The 17701-nt window shown below is 43.4% G+C and overlaps 1 protein-coding gene across 2 annotated transcripts in view; it reads left to right on the top strand.

The window, feature by feature from the left end:
• The first annotated feature begins 13371 nt into the window (after nt 1-13371).
• Nucleotides 13372-17701, top strand: part of TMEM161B (transmembrane protein 161B) — a 69276-nt gene continuing 64946 nt past the window's right edge. The window contains exons 1-2 of one of the 2 annotated variants that reach the window (XM_090038225.1): nt 13391-13506; nt 16669-16746. In XM_090038225.1, coding sequence (XP_089894351.1) covers nt 13504-13506; nt 16669-16746 — 81 coding nt within the window. In that variant the 5' untranslated portion in view covers nt 13391-13503. Of the gene's footprint in view, nt 13507-16668; nt 16747-17701 lie in introns of both variants that reach the window. The other variant, XM_090038226.1, reaches the window with a different exon arrangement.

Below are 17701 nucleotides of genomic sequence, written 5' to 3'. Positions count from 1 at the left end.
CTTAGTCAAGATCTTAAAAAATTTCCAAATAAAACACATTCTCAGTATCAACATGCATAATCACACATTTGTTTAATTCCATTTATATTTCTAACAACATGCTTATGTCCTAGAATAATTAGGAACTATTTCTTTAAATAGGGTGTAAGGCATCCGATAGCCCTCACTGTGTTTTATGCTTGTAGCTAGGGTCTGCATGCTCTGTGCTTGGTCATTTGGCTTCTACTGTGCCTGGGGGTTCCTTAATATAACGTATTGTCGAGAGATCAAAAAAATACACATTACCATGTTGATGTATTAAAATAACCTTGTTACATTTTGGTTCAGCAAAACTTTTGTTAGAATCTTAAAATATGGTGGGGGCAGGCTTCTATGCCTTCTCAAGCATCAGCAACAGAATTGTTTACAAAATTCCTACCAGTTTCAACTGTGCAACCTGACTGAAGGAAATGAGGCTGAACAGATGTCACTGAGGGCATAATTGGAAGACAGGTGTGTTCTGTAGATGTAGATGTAATGGAAGGCCTAGTATGGCCAGTAGTACCTTTATTGTGGCTAAAGGAAAGAGTCCGGCTGACTCAGAGCCCAAGTATGCTGGGTTGGCAATTATAGAAAAACTATTATTATTACTATTGGTGGTGATGGTAGGTTGTAGGAGCTCCTTTCAGGGAAAAGAAACCCACTGTGCTAAGCGCTGTGGCAAACCTAATCTGATCCTTTTTGCAAACCGAGCACATTTAGTATAAAAATCATTAAGAGAGAGCCAACATAGTACACCACAATCCTATTCTTGCAGTCTCTGTTCTGAATGTCAAGAGTGAGGCTGTCGAGTATTGTAAAATTCTAGAAATGTACAATGCTTAAAGGCACCCCCCTACACACAAACACACACACACACACACACACAGTCACGTTGGGCTGCTTTATTATAGAATGAATAACATAGATACAAAGGTGGGAAGAAAGATACTTAAACCAAAATTTTCCAAAATGTCTATTAATTATGATTGCCTCCATTTTGTGTTGCCCAACTTGAGATGTTGGAAAGTGTCTGGTTGTCAAAGTCCTGAACACCTGCCCTCTAAAATTAAGCCCCTTCCTCACGTTTCAAGACGGACACCCAAAAATGGAGATCTCTCACATGAATCAGTTTCTACAAACTTGACCTTATTGCTAGACCAGCTTCCATTTCCTGGGTGTGAGAGACTGATGCTTCTTTAATCTTTTCCTGAAATAAATTTACTAACACACTGTAAGCTGGGGCAGGCAAAATATGGCCCATGGGCTGGATCTTGGCATTTCATGAAATGGCCATGAAATATGGCCATTTCATCGAGCCTGCAGGTGCCCACCAACTAACTGTACCTCATCCAGACCTTCTTCCTGTGAGGGTGGAAGCGAGGCGCCCACATATACATCCTCTCCAAAATACCCTGTTGTGCCCCCCTCCCACCCTTGTGCATGGAAGGGCCCAGTCAGCATGCAGCTTTGGGTGGGGTTGTCGCTGCCAGTGCTGCAGCCACCAGGGGATCTGCTTAGCTTCCCTGGCATCCTGCTCACTCTGGGCATCAAGTAGGGAAGTGGTGGGGGTGGGAGGAGAGCTGCAACTGGGTGTGAGCATGGGACAAGGGGCTGGCAGCAGTGCAGATCCTGCGCCCAGGGGGGTGGTGGGACTTGGTGGGCCTCGGTGGGCAGGGTGTGGGTGTGAAGGAGTGCTGGGGGTTGTGGGGACCCCCCAAAACATTTCCTCTCATGGTATGCAGCCCCCAGTAATGGCAGCATGTGGGAGCACTTGGGGTGCTCATGCCTGGTGCAGGCACTGCTGCTGGCAGCATGCAGCTCTTGCACATAGGCTATATGCAGGCAGCACAGAGCTCTTGCAAGAAGAGTGGCCAGGCCCGTCCACCTCTGTCATGCAGGGCTCCCCCTGGTGCACGTGTAGCTCCTGTACTCACGTGCCACCAGGGGAAGCCTGGCATAATGGAGCCAGTTTCCTGCCATGCCAGTCATGGGACTCCACAGGGAAGCTGGGGCCAGGGCTCCCCTTAACTTCTGGTGGAGTCCTGGGACCTGCATAGCAGGGAATGGTGAAGGCAGCTGGCTTCATTGCATGTGGCTTCCCTTGGTGACAGCATGCGAATGCAGGAGCTGTACATGCACCATGGGGAGCCCCAAGCAACAGAGGTAGGCTGGCCTGGTTGTGCTTCTTGCCCCCATGTGCAGTGCCAGCCAGAGCTGTGTGCCACCGGTGGCAGTGCCTGTGCCAGGCATAAACACCCCAAGTGTCCCTGCCTTCTGCTGCTGCTGCCAGCAGGGGCTGTGCACCATGGGGGCAGTGTGTGGGGATTCCCCACAGCCCCTCTCCGTCTCACCCTGATCCCACAAATTCCCACATACCCTACCCCCACCCACAGACAGCCACACCCTCACAAAGGCCCCCACAGCCCACCATATACACCTCCACCCCCAACCACACACGACATTCCCCATACAATATACAAGAGTAAGACTTTATTTTTGAGTTATTATGCAATCATCTCTATATACTCTATGCAAACACAAATCATGAAAAAATATTTTTTGTAATAAAGTTAAAATATGTTACGGTAGGTGTTTGACTTTTAGTGTATGATTTGTTTTATTTTCTGCTTCCAAGATGGCAACCATCCCCTCCCAAAAAGAGTATTTCTGGGGAGCAAGGAAAGGGATGTCTAGTGGCAAAAGTCCGGGGTTAGGGGCAGGACTTCTGGTCCCAAGATGCTGACCAGGGGGTGAAGCACCTGTCAAGGGGTGGAGCTACCCTTGTAGTTCTTGATGGCTCACCAGAATTCATTAAGCAGCCCTCCAGCCAAACTAATTCCCCATCTCTGCTCTAAGCCAATATAGCCTTATTGTAAATCAATATGAAAAAGTCAACACAGATTTGTACTGGTTTAAAGAAATCAGTTTAAATCTATTTCAGGGTTGTCCAACTGGTGGCTTGCAGCAGCACCCAGGAACTTTGGCCTCCCTTTTCTTCCTCTGGCTTCTGCTTCCTGCCTCAAGGGACAGGACATGGTGTAAAGGCATGGTACACCCTGAGGCACTCAGATAGGCTACAGCTGGGGCAGCTACATGGTGTGATACAGTGGGAAAGACCCATGACTGCGAGTTAAAGGTGGGTCTTGAACACACAGGCATATGTGCAATGCAGCGAGGGGAGAAGTGGCCATGTACATGGTGCAGCAAAGGGAGAAGCACCTGCACACTCCAACTGCACACAGCTTACAGCACAGTAAAGCATCTTGTGTAGACATGCCCACTGAGAAGTTGAACAGTCCTGATTTATTTAATTAACATGATGCAACTTCTTTGTGTAGCTCAACCAACAGAAAACAATGTAGCCTTGAAGTGAAATCCTAGGGCCAGGACCCTGCTGGGTTCTAATCTTTCCTCTGACATTGACTTGCCGTTTGATCCTGAATCAAGTCATTTAATATCTTTAGGCCTAAGATACTGAATTATGTAGTGGATAAAAGCATATTCTGCCACCCAGGCTTAATTTTGGTTTTAAGCTACAATAAATCTAGCTTAAATGGTACAATAATGGTAAGAGGTACTAGAACATAGGAACTCCTTTCTTAAGCAGTGTTCTTTTCAGGGCAGTTGTGTCATCTTGGAAACATGTTTTCTTCCCTCTCCAAAGATACAGATCTGATTGCTGGTGCAGCGAGAAAGGCAAGGATCTGATTATTTTGAGACTAGTGTCTCTACTAGCACAAGCCTTGCCACCTCTTTCACTTAGGTACCAAAATTGTTAACGCAAATGCATAAATTCATGTTGCTGAATCTATATTTCAACCCTTGAATAAGTGACCTGAAAACTGCTGGACACCCAGAAGCATTCATTGATTTGAATTTAATATCTTAAGTTTAACTTATTAAAGATTTTTCTAAATAGTGTCCAGAGCTCAAGGACTGCAAGTTGGCCAGCCTTCGCACAGAAGGACAAGGAGAAAAACGCTTTACCCCTTCTTATTCAGCTATATCCCTATGCAAAACAAGACTCAGACTAACATTTAATATTTGAGGAGCATACTGAGGATGAAAATTACAACATAAATTAAAATGATAGTTTTTCAGTGTACTATTAAATGGCAGGTGCAAAGTATATTCCTAAAATATTTAAGAATAAACAATGTTATTCATAGCATATATTAATATTTTGTATGCCCTGTATTACAAGTTACTGCAAAAATGAGTTTGGAATAACTGTTTGTATGTTGGAAAATAAAGCGGGAGTGTTTTTTAAAAATCTGATAAATGTATTTCTTTAAATTTTACTTTTACGATTTCTTTGTAGTCTCAGTGAGGTAAAAGGGCATGATTGAAAGCATTCGGCTTTTTCAAATATCTCACAAGACTCAAGGGTCCTGTTATCCAGCATTCTGTATTCCCAGTTAACACCAGAACAGTGACGGTTTTAGCATCGTTTACCAGAAGCCAGATTACAAGATTCATTGATCTCCTCTTTGCATACCAGGAAACTAATGCTAACTCTGCCTCCATGACACTTCTTATTATACAACGATGGTATAGTTCTTCACATTTTTACCTTAGGGCTACTTTGGAATCACAGTAAGGCACACCAGGGCATAGTTGAAAGCACTCAACAGATGCCTTGTTATGTTCTACTTTTTAATTTGAATCTTATATCTTGAGTACATTTATTTTGGACAATTTTGACCCAGATCCATCCCTAGTGTAGCTCTGTTGTAGTCAACAGATTTACACTGGGGATGAATTTGGCCCTCTGTGTTAACATCCCTATTTCTTCATAATCAGCCTGCATCAAGATGTTTTCAAGATTTCCTCTGTTTGAGTGAGAGTGAATAGTTATTCATATAAATAACACTCTCACAGAGAGAGGGAAAGAAATAGAGAGAGAGTAATAAGTACAAACAACAAAACTCCTCAATAGCTTTTATTCGATGATCACAGAACATCATTTCCAGCTAATGCCACTGAAGCAATGACAGACTTTACTACTGGGTATAAACAATACATAATGAGCATCTGTGGGACACTGAATAACTCCCATTAGTGAGGGAAGACCTTCATAATTCACGTGTTGGTTTACCACTTCAGTTTATTAACTCTTATTCATTAGATAGCAACTGGTAACTTTTTTCCCATCCAAAGCCAAAAGGGTTTCCTGCTGTGTTGTTTCAAGAGATGCTGCAGAGAGGATTACACCTGTAAATTACATGCAAGTTGGATACAAAGTTATAAATGGGGTGTGGTAATGCCATGGACCTGGTTAGCTAAAGTAGGCAAAATAAAAACAATTGACTGCTTGGGGTGCCAGACATTTAGGTGATCCTTTCAGTTCTGTACTGAGATTCACGAGCCAGCCTTATCCCTTCCTTAGTCAGAGCAGCGGGCAGGAAATTCCCCATCTGACCTTGATCTGACATGGGGTCTAGAGAAGAAGAAACCTTGGTCCTCCCTTCTGGCAGTTTGGGGCAAGAACAAGAGAAAAGTGGTTGCCTGATCTCTACCCACTCATGGTTATTAATCCTGGGGCCCCGTTTCCACCCAGAGCTCTACAAATCATCATTCTTGTGTGGAATGCAGAGGCATGTGCTTGGATTACAAATAGGGGGTAGGATTATTATTTGCTAGTAGTATAACAGATTTTAATGTAATTTTTTGGTACAATGCTTATTTAATCTTATTCATAAAAGGTCAGAGCAGTTAGGCAGTAATGTTTTGTGTTGTTGTTTATTTTTATTGTATAGAGAATCAGTAGAAGGTAAGTAATAATAAGTCCAAGTGCTTGGAATACATTTTTAAATGCCTGAGGAACATAGACACTGACTAGGCCTATGGCACTTCTGTTCAGCTTTTGAAGAAGCTGCTGTCAGGTTGTTAACTTGATCCCAAGCCTCAGAACATACTGTAGTTACTTTGTTCATTACACTAGTTCCCTGTGAAGCAGAGGATTGATTTTAAAATTCTAGTTCTGACCTGTAAGACCTTCAATGGTCCAATTCCTGCAAACCTATATAAGCTCTTTCTTCCACTTGTATGACAGGTATGAGTTTATTGTTCATCAGCTGCTATTAGCTCTAATGTTAGAAGACCAAAAGAACTTTACATTTTGCACACTACATAAATGGAATGCTTCCCAGTTTGTAGTCTTCTCACTCATGTTAAAATCTTCACATAGGAATGCCACATTGGGAAAAAATGAAGCCAATACTGGCCTGTGGCTAATGTATTAATTTCTGATAGTTCTAATATCAACTTGTAAGCACTTCAGTATATCTTTACAACAATGCAAGTGGAAGCTTGTGGTATAGTGAAAAGAAAACATCAAAACCACTTTAATTGTAAAAGAAACAATTACCAAAATAGATTAATTGCTAATATTGATTTTAGTGTTTAGCACTTAGGCCAAGACATAACAAGACCTACCTTCGCTACTCAGCAAAAAGGTGCTTTCTGCTTAACAACTTGATTCTTCAAACAAAAAAGAAGTGTTTTCACCTTCAGGAGTAAATTTCAGCTTAACTTAATTGCACAAAAGGCCAGTAGCCATTGCAAAAGTGAGGATGGGCATGACTGATTTTCCTCATTTGGAGTCTTCAACCTGATGATCTGTCTTCTCATTTCAAAATACATGTTTTATGTATTATGTAGAACTTTATAAGTGTGTCATGTAGGAACTAATGGGTGAAAGGATCTACTTTCGTATATGATTCAATATATTAAGTAATAATTCCGGGGGGGGCTTACCTAATTTACTAGATTTTTTTTTCTCTGGAAGTAGATAAAATAGAAAATTATTATTATCTTACAATAGTATAGAGGAGGCCAGTGAAAGATCTGGGCCCCATGGTGCTAGATGCTACACAAACATGCAAGAAAAATATATGAAGGAAAATGAACCCACAGGGTTTACAATCTCAGTCTTAGTTTGTGACAGGATGAAACAGGTAGATGAAACAGAGAAATTGGTGGGGAAAACAGTAGGAGGAATACAAGGTAACGATAAAGCAAGCATTTTTTTTTGGCATATAGGCTCAGCTTGCCACTTGCCTATGTAAAAATAAATATAAGTAACACTTTAAGCTCAAGCACATATATTTTTTTATTTAAGAATGATGGGAAGCTGCCTTTGTTTTACACTGTGGATTCACAGTGGTTCATTTTAATGGTTTGAAATGCAAACCTTTCAAGCCTCTCCTCTGCAAAATCATTGAAATATATTTTTATAGTTTTTAAACTATTTTTGATAATTTCTTGCATATATTATTACCTTTTAAATAAGATTCTTGTGCCCTTCAACTGCTAATGAAAACAGCCAACAAAATGAAGAGTTAAAAAAGACAAGACATGAAGTAGGCCTTCTTCTAGTTATTCCCCTAAAGTAGAAACATGGGATTTAAGAGTACAGATTACTTCGCTAGTCTACTACAAATAAAGGCCTTGATTGAGTAAATTGCTCCATGAAGAAAAGAATTCCTTATTCAGAGGATGAGGTTCCACAAAAGTACCATGGTCCATCTGCATAGAAAGGCCTTTCTGAGTAAATTGCTTAATCTGTACAATTTACTTATCTATAAAATAGATATAATTGCTGCTTCTAGAACTTCTCTAATGGACATAAAAGATTCTTGAGAACTTCTTGAACTTCAAACAAAAAGTGCTATATATACAAATATTTCTATTAATTGTGATTCAGGCAGGTCAATAAATCAACAATATAACTATTGATTCTGTGTGAAAACTATTCTTTATTAATGACACTGCATACATATACACGTTGCTGGTTGTCCTTCGAATTCAGAGCTGACCATAACATCTCTGGTTGGTTTGGTTTCTGTGAGTACATGAGTGGCTGATCAGGCCAACTTGTGTTTTCAACTGTCTATAGGACACTGAGCAAGAGGTACCACTTTGATCAATAGCGGATGTGCTGCTGTTGTGAGATTTATGCTGTTTTTGCACTTCGGCTCTGCCTCGGCAGTTCTCCTCAGCTCATAGACTGTAGCTCCAGTATGAATGAAGCTTTGCCAGGTGGAATGATCATAAACTAGATCTTCCCAAGACTTTGAATGTTGAATATTTCAAGGCTGACTTGAGGGAGTCCTTGTAATGTTTCTTCTGGCCTCCCTGAGAGCACTTTCCCTCCTTTAGCTCACCAGAGAAGATCTTCTTTGGCAGTCTCTCACCTGGCATCCTGGTGACAAGGCCTGCCCATCTCATCTGTGATTTTATCAACAGAGTGCAGATGCTTGGCATGCTTGCCTGTGCGAGGTCCTCAGTGTCTGGGACCTTGCCTTGCCATCTTATCCTCATCAGTTTCCTCAGACAGCGCATATGAAAGTGGTTCGGCATTGTAGCATGGCATCTGTAGACTGTCCTGGTTTCGCACATATATATCAAGATCAGCAACACAATGGCTTTGTAGACTTTCAGCTTTGTTTGTTGAATGATACCTCTGAACTCCTACATGTTTGCATGTAGTCTGCTGAAGGCCACATTTGCTTTGACAATTCTGGCATTGGTTTCATCATCTATGTGAACTGCCTGGAGGGTCTGGCCATTCAGCTTTACTGGTGCAGGCTGATAACCTCTGTCTTCTTAGTGTTGATTGTGAGACTAAAGTTGTCGCACACTGAAGGGAAATGGTCCATACTTTGCTGCATGTCAGACTCAGATTTGGCATTCAGGCAACAGTCATCAGTTTACGCACACACAGATATGTAAAGCTTACAGAGAAATAAATAACTAAGATGGAGCAAAGCAGAGGTGGAAGAAACTCTTCAGGTCAAGGAGTATCAAAAGTGAAATATTACCACAAATGACAATTAATTTTGCTGTAAATGCTATGTTTTTTTGGTAACAAATGGAATTATAATGTAGATTTAAATATGAACAATGGTAAATGGAAACTTTTTCATTGGTTCATGCCTAAAAATCCAACAAAATTAACTTTTTGCAGATGGACATTAAATTAAACAAGCAGGTATTTAATAACATAAAATCCTTGGCAGGCATTTCTGCATTTAGTCTGTGCACACATCTATTGCAAACAGTGGGGTAGGAATGATGGTCCAGTGGTTACGGTACTGGTTTAGGAGCTGGGAAACTGGGATCCCAGTCTCTATTCCATCAGAGTACTTTTTTGTCTTTTGTCAAGTGAATTAGGTACTTTCTGTGCCTCTATTCCCACTCTGTGAAGCACAGATAATAGTAGTCTTCCATTTCATCAGGTGCTCTGATACTACAGCAAGAAAAAATGTATCACAGATAGACTGGAAATAATATATGAGGTAATACTCTAAACTCTTAGAAGTCATAGCTTGTGAACTGTTGTCCATTGCCAATCACTTTTTCTTCTAGAAACAGGGCATGTGAGGCTTTACTGATTGTTCTGAAAAACCTGTACAATCTGTTTTTTTGTTTTTTTTAACTTTTTGTCTTATGCCAGACCAATACATAAACCCTCCATCAGTCATCCAGCCTAAGGAGTATAAACTGGTTTGTCATTGAATGCTTTTCTCTAACTTTATATTCCAGCACCTTGCCTAATTTTAACCTGACACTATGGCCTTTTTCAAACATTAGCTGCTATCCATATGAATTTCCATTTCTTTCACGATTTCCAGAATCTTGCTCATTTCTCCTCTGAATATTTTTGGGGCAAATTTAGCAGTATATGGGAGGCAAGAGAAACTGTATCTTCCAAGTAAGATTAAAAATGCTGTCATCTTGAGTTTACCAAGGTGGAATAGAATTTGCCAAAATCCATCAACTACTTCTAGTAATATTGATATTCCAGTTAATGCAATTTTTATCTTCCATGGCAATTAATGGAGGCAACAATATGCTTGTTACAAGAAGAAATATTTCTCCTATTTTTTCCCCTTCTCTTTGTCTGTGTTTACACTAACATTAAAAGTGTATTCCACTGCCCAGTTACGAGGTAGTTGCTTGCTAATGATAGTTATTATGGTTTTTTGCCACAGTATAGACTAGACCAAAATGTATTGTTTCCTTTGAGCCCTAGCGTTAGGTGGAACAGCCCCCCGTGTATTCAGTAGCCCAGATGACATAAATTGCCTGGTTTGATTCACAGCTACAAAAACAGAGAGTATATTTGACACATTTTGTTAATAATCACCGAGACTGAAACTAATTTAAATGTGCCTTATAAAAGTCATATATATCAGGATGACGTTTCACAGCCTGCTTAAAGGAGAACAGGGCAGACTGCAATGAAAAGGTGCTCAGCTCAGCCCAGCCCAGGGGCTATCAGTCCTATTCCTTCCCAAACATGATCTGAATAAGGCAACTGATTATATAGTTAATCAACAAAATGGTGTGATCCTGGATGCCTGTTGCAAAATAGGCACAACTGTCTGCTTAGGCATAAAGGCATTGTCTACACTGTATTTACAAGCATGTTACTAGCCTAGTTGGCACAAGTTGCGTCCCAGCTTGTTATACAAGGTTTAGTTTACCCCGTGTAGAGCAGGACAAAGCATTTTGGTGCAGAAAGAAAGAAATGATAACCATTAAAATTTAAAAATGTGGGGCTGAAAAATGAGAGGGCAGAAAGAAGGGGCTAAGATGGGGAAACAAATCTCAGTTACCACAGAAAACTCACGTAACTATTTTGTAATATTAGAGACAGAGCCTGTAAACCTAAGAACTTATCAGTGTTTGAAGTGGAAAGTAGGAATATATGATTTCAAATACAGGATTAGATCAATGATGTGTCTAATCTGGCATCCAATTTCCAACAATGATGGACATTAGATGCCTAAAAAAAATGCAAGGTACCTGGATGTAAAGGAAGTTACTTTCTAGTGCACATCACGAGGGCCTGGCCTACTTTGATATATTTCTTAAATTTTCCAGTGGTGCAGGTTCTAGAGTAACAGGACTAGTATGATTCTGGTGTTTTCATCAGTCTTTTAGCGCAGCATAGCTGTGTCCTTGAGTTCACTCAGAAAACCCACCCTTACTCAGTCCCTCATAAAGACCCACTTCTGCCTGATTCTTAGAGCAAATTAACCTGCATGCTTGCAATGAATCTAATGCACACCTTTGTTCTTTACTTTTTAATCACCATTACAGAATTCAGAAGGCAGAAATTCTTATTCTTCAGAGTAGAGGTTGGCAACATAAGGCTTATGGAGCCAGAAGGCTTTGCCTATGCCTATGCCAGGGAGAAGCAGCAGCAGTGAGGATGCAGCTTCCAGCTGTCTGGCCTGGAAGTAGCTCCCACTGGCTGGAAGCTGCACCTATACTGCAGCTGGGGAGCTGGGGGAAATGGCAATGGTGTGTATGCAATTCCCAGCTGCCAGGCTTCTGCACAGGTACACCTCATGTCATATCAGAGCTGGATTGTTCCAGCCAGTGGATTGTTAAAGGTTGTCAGCTGCTGCTTTATAGCATAAGTCACACTTTATTTAATGTAATGGATCAGTCCATGTTGAATACTATTATGCTCTGACTAGCTGTGAAATCTTGTGGTAGAATGTTCCACAGGTTAATTACAAGTTGTATAAAAATTTATCTTCAGTTTTCAAATGGATGCTTTGAAACATAATCAAAGAGGTTCCCTCAATCCTCCCTTCCAAGTGAGATCCTCATTGTTAGTTAGATATTTTTCTTACTTGACCTGTGGTTTTACTTCTTACCCCTTTCTACTACTACTTAACTTAAATGATTTTAAACTATTGTTACAACTGCTAAATTTGTCTGTGCTGTCAGCCACAAAAAATTATTTAAATCAGCACTAACAAAATTGTAGGCCAAAACTTATTTCTGACTGACATAAGAGTCAGACTTTTTCAAATTATTTTATTTTAGCACCTAGCCCTATAATTTACAGTATTTCTTATATCCAAATGGACCCCAATGAGGCCTCTTATTTTTATAATACTGCCTTGTGGGTTTCTTACTTGCTTCCAGTATTTCATATTGTTGTAATTTATGCATCCCTACAACAGCTCTTAGAGTATTACTGTATTCTGTATGCGTGTGATGAGATTTGTGCCCCGGGATTCCCTGGAAGTCAAATTAAGTCATTATACTAACAGATGTCCTTCTCCCTGACCCTCTTTAAAAATATCCCAGGTGTAGAACATGGGTCTGGCACATGAAGCCATTTTGCCAGGCCTGCTACAGCCAGCCCAGGCTCTGGGCAGGCCCTCAGGGATTGGCGCTGGCACTGGCACGTGCTGTTGAGAGAGCAGCTGGGGCCCTGGCACGAGAGTCCCGGGACCCACTGCTCAGTGGCCACCTGGGCTACAAAACAGGGGCGAGACGGGTAGGGCCACTGGAGGGTGGACTGCTTGCAGGCCCCATCACTTGAACGGGCCTATATCCTCCCGCGTGCATGGACACGCGTGTGCGTGGGCAGGAGGGGGCTGGCATGGCGGGGCCAGATGAAGGGCCGCCCCGCGCGCAGGAGCAGGGAACACACCTGGGCTCACCCCGGCGCGAGCAGAGGGAGCCTCCGGGCATGGGATAGTCCCTGCGGCGCTGGCAAACCCGACCCGGGCAGCAGCTCAGACGCCGCGTCCTGCCCACTGGCCCCAGCCCCGCCCCCTCCCGGCAGTCACCAGCCGCTGACGCTGCCTCCCCCCCGATCAGCGCGCGCCTCGGGGGAGGGGGCGGAGAGCCGCGGGCTGCCTCCGCGGGGTGCGCGGTGTCCGGGTGCTCATGTTGGCTCCCCCCGTCCGGAGTAGCAGGAGACCCCGGTTCCCAAGCGGCAACTGCGGCCGGTGGGAGAGCGAGATCTCACGGCGCTGTATCCCCCCCCACCGCGCGCAGGCGCCTCGCTTTCCCCCAGCCCTCACAGCACTTCCGGGTTGCGCGGCTCTCACAAGATGGCCTCCGCGGGGGGGGGCGGGGCGGGAGGCGCATGCACCGCAGGGGCCGGCGGGAGTCGGGGCGGAGCATGCGCAGAAGCGGTGCCCGGGCCTCCGCGGGGCTATACCTGCCCTTAGCAAGAGGGAGCCGCAAGTCCCTGCGGTCTCTTTCCTGTGTGTCCATTTTCCCCCGAGTAGTGTCACCTGCCCGCGGCACCCTGCAACCTCCTCGCTCTGTACAGGCGGGTGGGGGAGGGGAGGTGCTCCTGTGACCTCCCACGTCACGTGAGCCGGGTCCCGCCGCCGCCTGGAGGGCTGCCCCGGCCGTGCCTGACGGAACGAGCTGGGGACAGCGCCCGCTTTTACTTGTCTCCGGCTCGGCCCCTTGTCCCCGGTGTCTCGCCCGCCTCCCGGGACCCGCTGGGCTCGGCGGCCGCGCGGCGGGGCGGGAACGGCGCAGCGCCCCGCGCAGGCAGGCAGCGCGGGAGCCCCGGGGGGCCTTCGGCAGGCGGGGTCCTGACGTGACCTCTGTGGGGTGAGGCGGCGGGAGCCGGTGTCCGCCGGACCCCGCGCTCCGGGCTCGCAGCGCTGAGGCCGCCGGGGCCGCGTGCGCGAGCGGCCGGGCACCATGGTGAGCGGGGCCGGGGGGCGAGGGGCTATGGTGTAGCGACCGACTCACTCTCCCCTCGGGCAGAGCCGGCTCGTGGGGCTGCCCCCGGGGCGGGGGGAAGTATTGTCGCTCCCTATGGCTGGGATGGGCGGTGCTCTCCTGCCGCGGCGCCTTCCTGTGCCCTCCCGGGGGTCGTTTGCCTTCGCCGCTGGGAAGTGTGGAGGAGCGGAGCGGCCCGTGTTCCCCGAGGCCTTCCCGCGCGAGGAGCTGCCCTGGGCAGACGAGTCCTGAGTTCCCGCCAGGCTGGGAACAGGCTTCGCCCCCGCAGTTCCATCGTCCCCCATCTCAGGCATTAGCTGGGTCCCAGCCGCATCTGCCTGAGTGCTGCCAAGACTTCGGGCAGCGGTGTTGCTGGTGTGGGCAAGGTCTTGGGAAGCAGTGGCATAGGTGGCCCCTTGGCCTGTGTGAGAGTGCCAGCTGTATCGGGTTGGTCACATATTTTAACACAGCTGTCAATATCTTCTGAGGCTGCTTTCAAATGGTGGTAGTAGAAGGCAGAAGCGGGGCCCCTGGCTGTTGAGATGGCTGCTCCAGGACATCATTCACTGTAGTTTGTCCCTAGCTGAGCACAGTTAGGGGTCTATGCCAGCTTTGCCTTATTTGATCAACTGACCTTAGCCACTTGGGGCTGGGTTTATATTCAGGCCTGTCTATGTAGACTCTGTACAGACTTAAATACAGTAGTGTAAGACTGATGTTGAAGCTGTGGTGGCCCAAAAATTGTGAGAGGCAAAGATTTCTTATGGTGATGCCTTTTACTGGGCCAACTATGTGGTTGGGGTAAATTTAGACAAGCTTTCAAATGCAAAGTATTCTTCACTTCATTTGAAAGCTTGTCTGATTGTATCCAAACTATACAGCTGGACCAGGATATCATCTTAAGAAATCTCCTCTCTCACAAATTGTGTCTCTTTGGATAAATTAGGTTTTTTTCCCCCGTTATATACTAAAATTGATACACCTCTTGGGCTGCATACATTTACACTACTATGAAATTGTCAAAGGTAGCCAGAGTAACTTGCCCCTCTTCCCATGTGGAGATCATCATTACTGATATAAACAGATGCATATCAGCAAAGCTGCGTCGACACTGGTGTAATTTAAGTGGTACAGTTTTGCATAGGCAAGCCCTCAGGGTTGTCCAAACTTAATAATAACAACATTGTACCTTCTTTGTTTAAGCGAGGGCAACCCTGAGGGCAGAAAATTGTACCATTTAATACACTAAAGCCTACATCTACTAGAAACTATTAAAAAAACAAACCAAAAACTTCATTCTGCAAATTAGGGGAAAAAGGTAAAAGGTTTCATTGCATAAAATGACTTGGATATAGTGATATGCAGAAGACAGAGCAGGGTGGCATCTTATAGGTTAAATTGTGATGTAGGTGTTTGGAGTGTAATTAATATATTAACGTTTTGACTTATTAGCTGTCAGCCCCTAATGTTGTCTTTAACATCTAGTACACACAAGTTTATATAAAAAAATCTTAAATGCTAGTAAATCTTTTGCATACAAACATTTTTAGTATTCTAATGAAGTTAGACTCCAGAGTCAGTAATTTTTACAAGATGTCTGCTAACTAGAAAACAGGTTAGTTGGAGATCAAAATGTAGAGTAATCTGTCAGCTGAGCCCTAGAGCAGTGGAAAGGGTTTGGTCTGACCACATGGTTCCTGTCACAAGTGCAGGATGTTCTCTTCTGACGCTGATATGACTCAGCATAGTTTATCAACAGCTGGCTGGCTAATATCTGGCAGATTTGGAGAACTGGGAACCAGTGTTTTTTACAGCCACTGGGAGGAGGAAAGTTTCTGTCACTTTCTAGTACTTCTGAGCTGTGTCTGCCCTGCCCCTTCCTCTGTTTTTGCATTCTTTTTCTCCTGTTCCAAATGCTTAGCTTTTTCAAGCGAGAATAGAATATTTCAGTCATGGTTATCAGTTTTGCTTACGTTTAAAGTTCTGATCTATCAACGAAGCAGTTTTGCTACCCTTACTCTATTAGGGTGTGTTTACATAAAGAATTTGTACAGTTTGTCTAGCTGCAATACACTTACAAGACTTACAGCATTAGCAGAGAGCAGGTTAGCTGCATTTCTACTTCCATCAACATGAAATTGTGCAGTGCATTCCAGGGTTAGACAAGGCCAGAGTGTTGACACTTGTTTTGATAGCTCTCCTGAGAATAGCAAAAAATTCCCTATTCTTGTTGGGAAAGACTCTTTGTAATCACAAAAATTAGAAATCTAACTTTTTAAAATGCAAGAGTAAGGCCTTTGGGAACTGATCACTTCTACAATACAGCAGGGAGGTTTTCTGCATTGATTTAGTATGGGTAAGTTGTTGCATCAAGTTTTGACACGCCTAATCCAGTATAACCCGATTCTCCCTCTCTCATAGCATCTGCTTAGTCCCCAGACTAGTTCTCTAGACTGGCTTTTCCTGTGATTTCACAGTGTACTGCTATAAGTATTAGTATGGTCCTCTTGGTACTTGCTGTCAGTCACCACTGTGGTGATGTTTGTGTAATAGGAAGTGTCCCAGTTCTGGCCATAGGTTACTATAGAACCTGCTTACTTGTCAGGCGTCAGTTTTTTCAAGTCTTCATTTTCCCAAATAGTTAGATTGTCTATGCTGAGAGGAGCTTGAATAAAATTAGAAGCAAAACTTGTATCTTGCTTAATGCAAGCAGCTAATTTGTAAACAGAATTGTGTAAATACTTGAAAAATTTGTTTATGTAGTTGGATTGGAAAAGGATAAAAGTATTAGAAGTTTGACGCAAGAGTCTGCAATAACCTTTTCCCAAAAGGAAAGAAGCTTTTACATGCAAACTTGAAGGCAGTGGTCATCTGTTAACTAGATATACTCTAGTGCATCATACAGCAATATACTGTGAAAATGAGTTTGACGGACCATGCACCCACAGCTGGATGAATTGAAAGAAACTTAACAAATCATGTATGGTGCCTACAATCCCAGGAGTTGGAAATGAGAGAGAGCATGAGAGCACACTTGAGTGCTTCTTGTTTTGTGATAAATGAATCGTTAAACATTTTACTAAGGTACCTAGCTGAGATGGAAGAAGACTCCATAATCCCTTTCTTCTGACATGCCTTCCACAGAACTCCTCTTCATTGCCTTTTGAAGGAGGAAATGGTGGAATCATTTTGAGCAGGTCCAGAGAGGGAGGCAACTTTCAGGTAGGAAGTGGGTGCAAGTATTTTCAAGTGTATAGGTGGGCCTCTTAGTGGTATATGTGCGTGCAGCAGGATACGCTGAGCTGTTTTTATGTCCCTTGAGATTCTTTAATCTTACCTTGCATGCTTTGTGCTTCCTTTCTGTCTCACTATAGTAGGGACAGACAAATGACAAAAATGTGGTTATTAAACAAACAAAAATGTTTGGAGCCTCAATGAGAGTGATGTTTCCTAAAATTAGCATTTATTAATGTTCTGTATTTACAGAACTTGTATTGCCAAATGAACCTCTAAATACCATTTCCAGACATCCTTCTCAGGTATGTTATATGACTTTGACTTCAGATGTTTAGTCAAGTTACATTCTTCAGCATGACAAGTGCCCCATTTTGCTAGAAGCCTCACTGTCCATGAATAATTAGTGCAAATACTTGCTTCTTGCTTGAAAGTTTTTTTTAACTTAATTTTAGTAGTTTTGCAAGTAGAGGTGAAATGGTTGATTTAGTTAAATTCCAGAGAATACAGATAGACCCTTGTTTAAGATGTACAAAGAATTTCTAGTAGCAGTTCCATTTCTGTAAGTGAAGTTGCTGTGGATTAGCCACTCCGTAGTGATACAGACAAGTCTCTGGCATTCTGCAGCATCCCAGGAAACTACAGCTGACTAATTCTTAAACAAGGCCTAGTATTCCAATTATGCTCATGCTTGATTTTAAGCATGAAACTTGTTCACTGGAGTTAGCGGAATTATCCATATACTTCAAGTTAAGCATGTACTTAACTGCAGAATCTGAGCCTACAATACAAAGCTGGTATGTATGTGCTAGGAGGCGGGGGGAGGGACCCTTGTTGTTACAGGTATTTGAAAATAACCTTGTACAAAGTCGAGCTAGAAAGATTGAAAATAAAATTATGAGTTGTGATTAGCTTTACTTTGTGTACATTTAGATTTGATTTT

Source organism: Crocodylus siamensis, chromosome 3, assembly GCF_052110815.1.
Source record: "Crocodylus siamensis isolate JL-2025a chromosome 3, ASM5211081v1, whole genome shotgun sequence".
Lineage (NCBI taxonomy): Eukaryota > Metazoa > Chordata > Crocodylia > Crocodylidae > Crocodylus > Crocodylus siamensis.
Note: the sequence above shows the minus strand (reverse complement) of the source record. Positions and strands in the feature narration are given on the sequence as shown.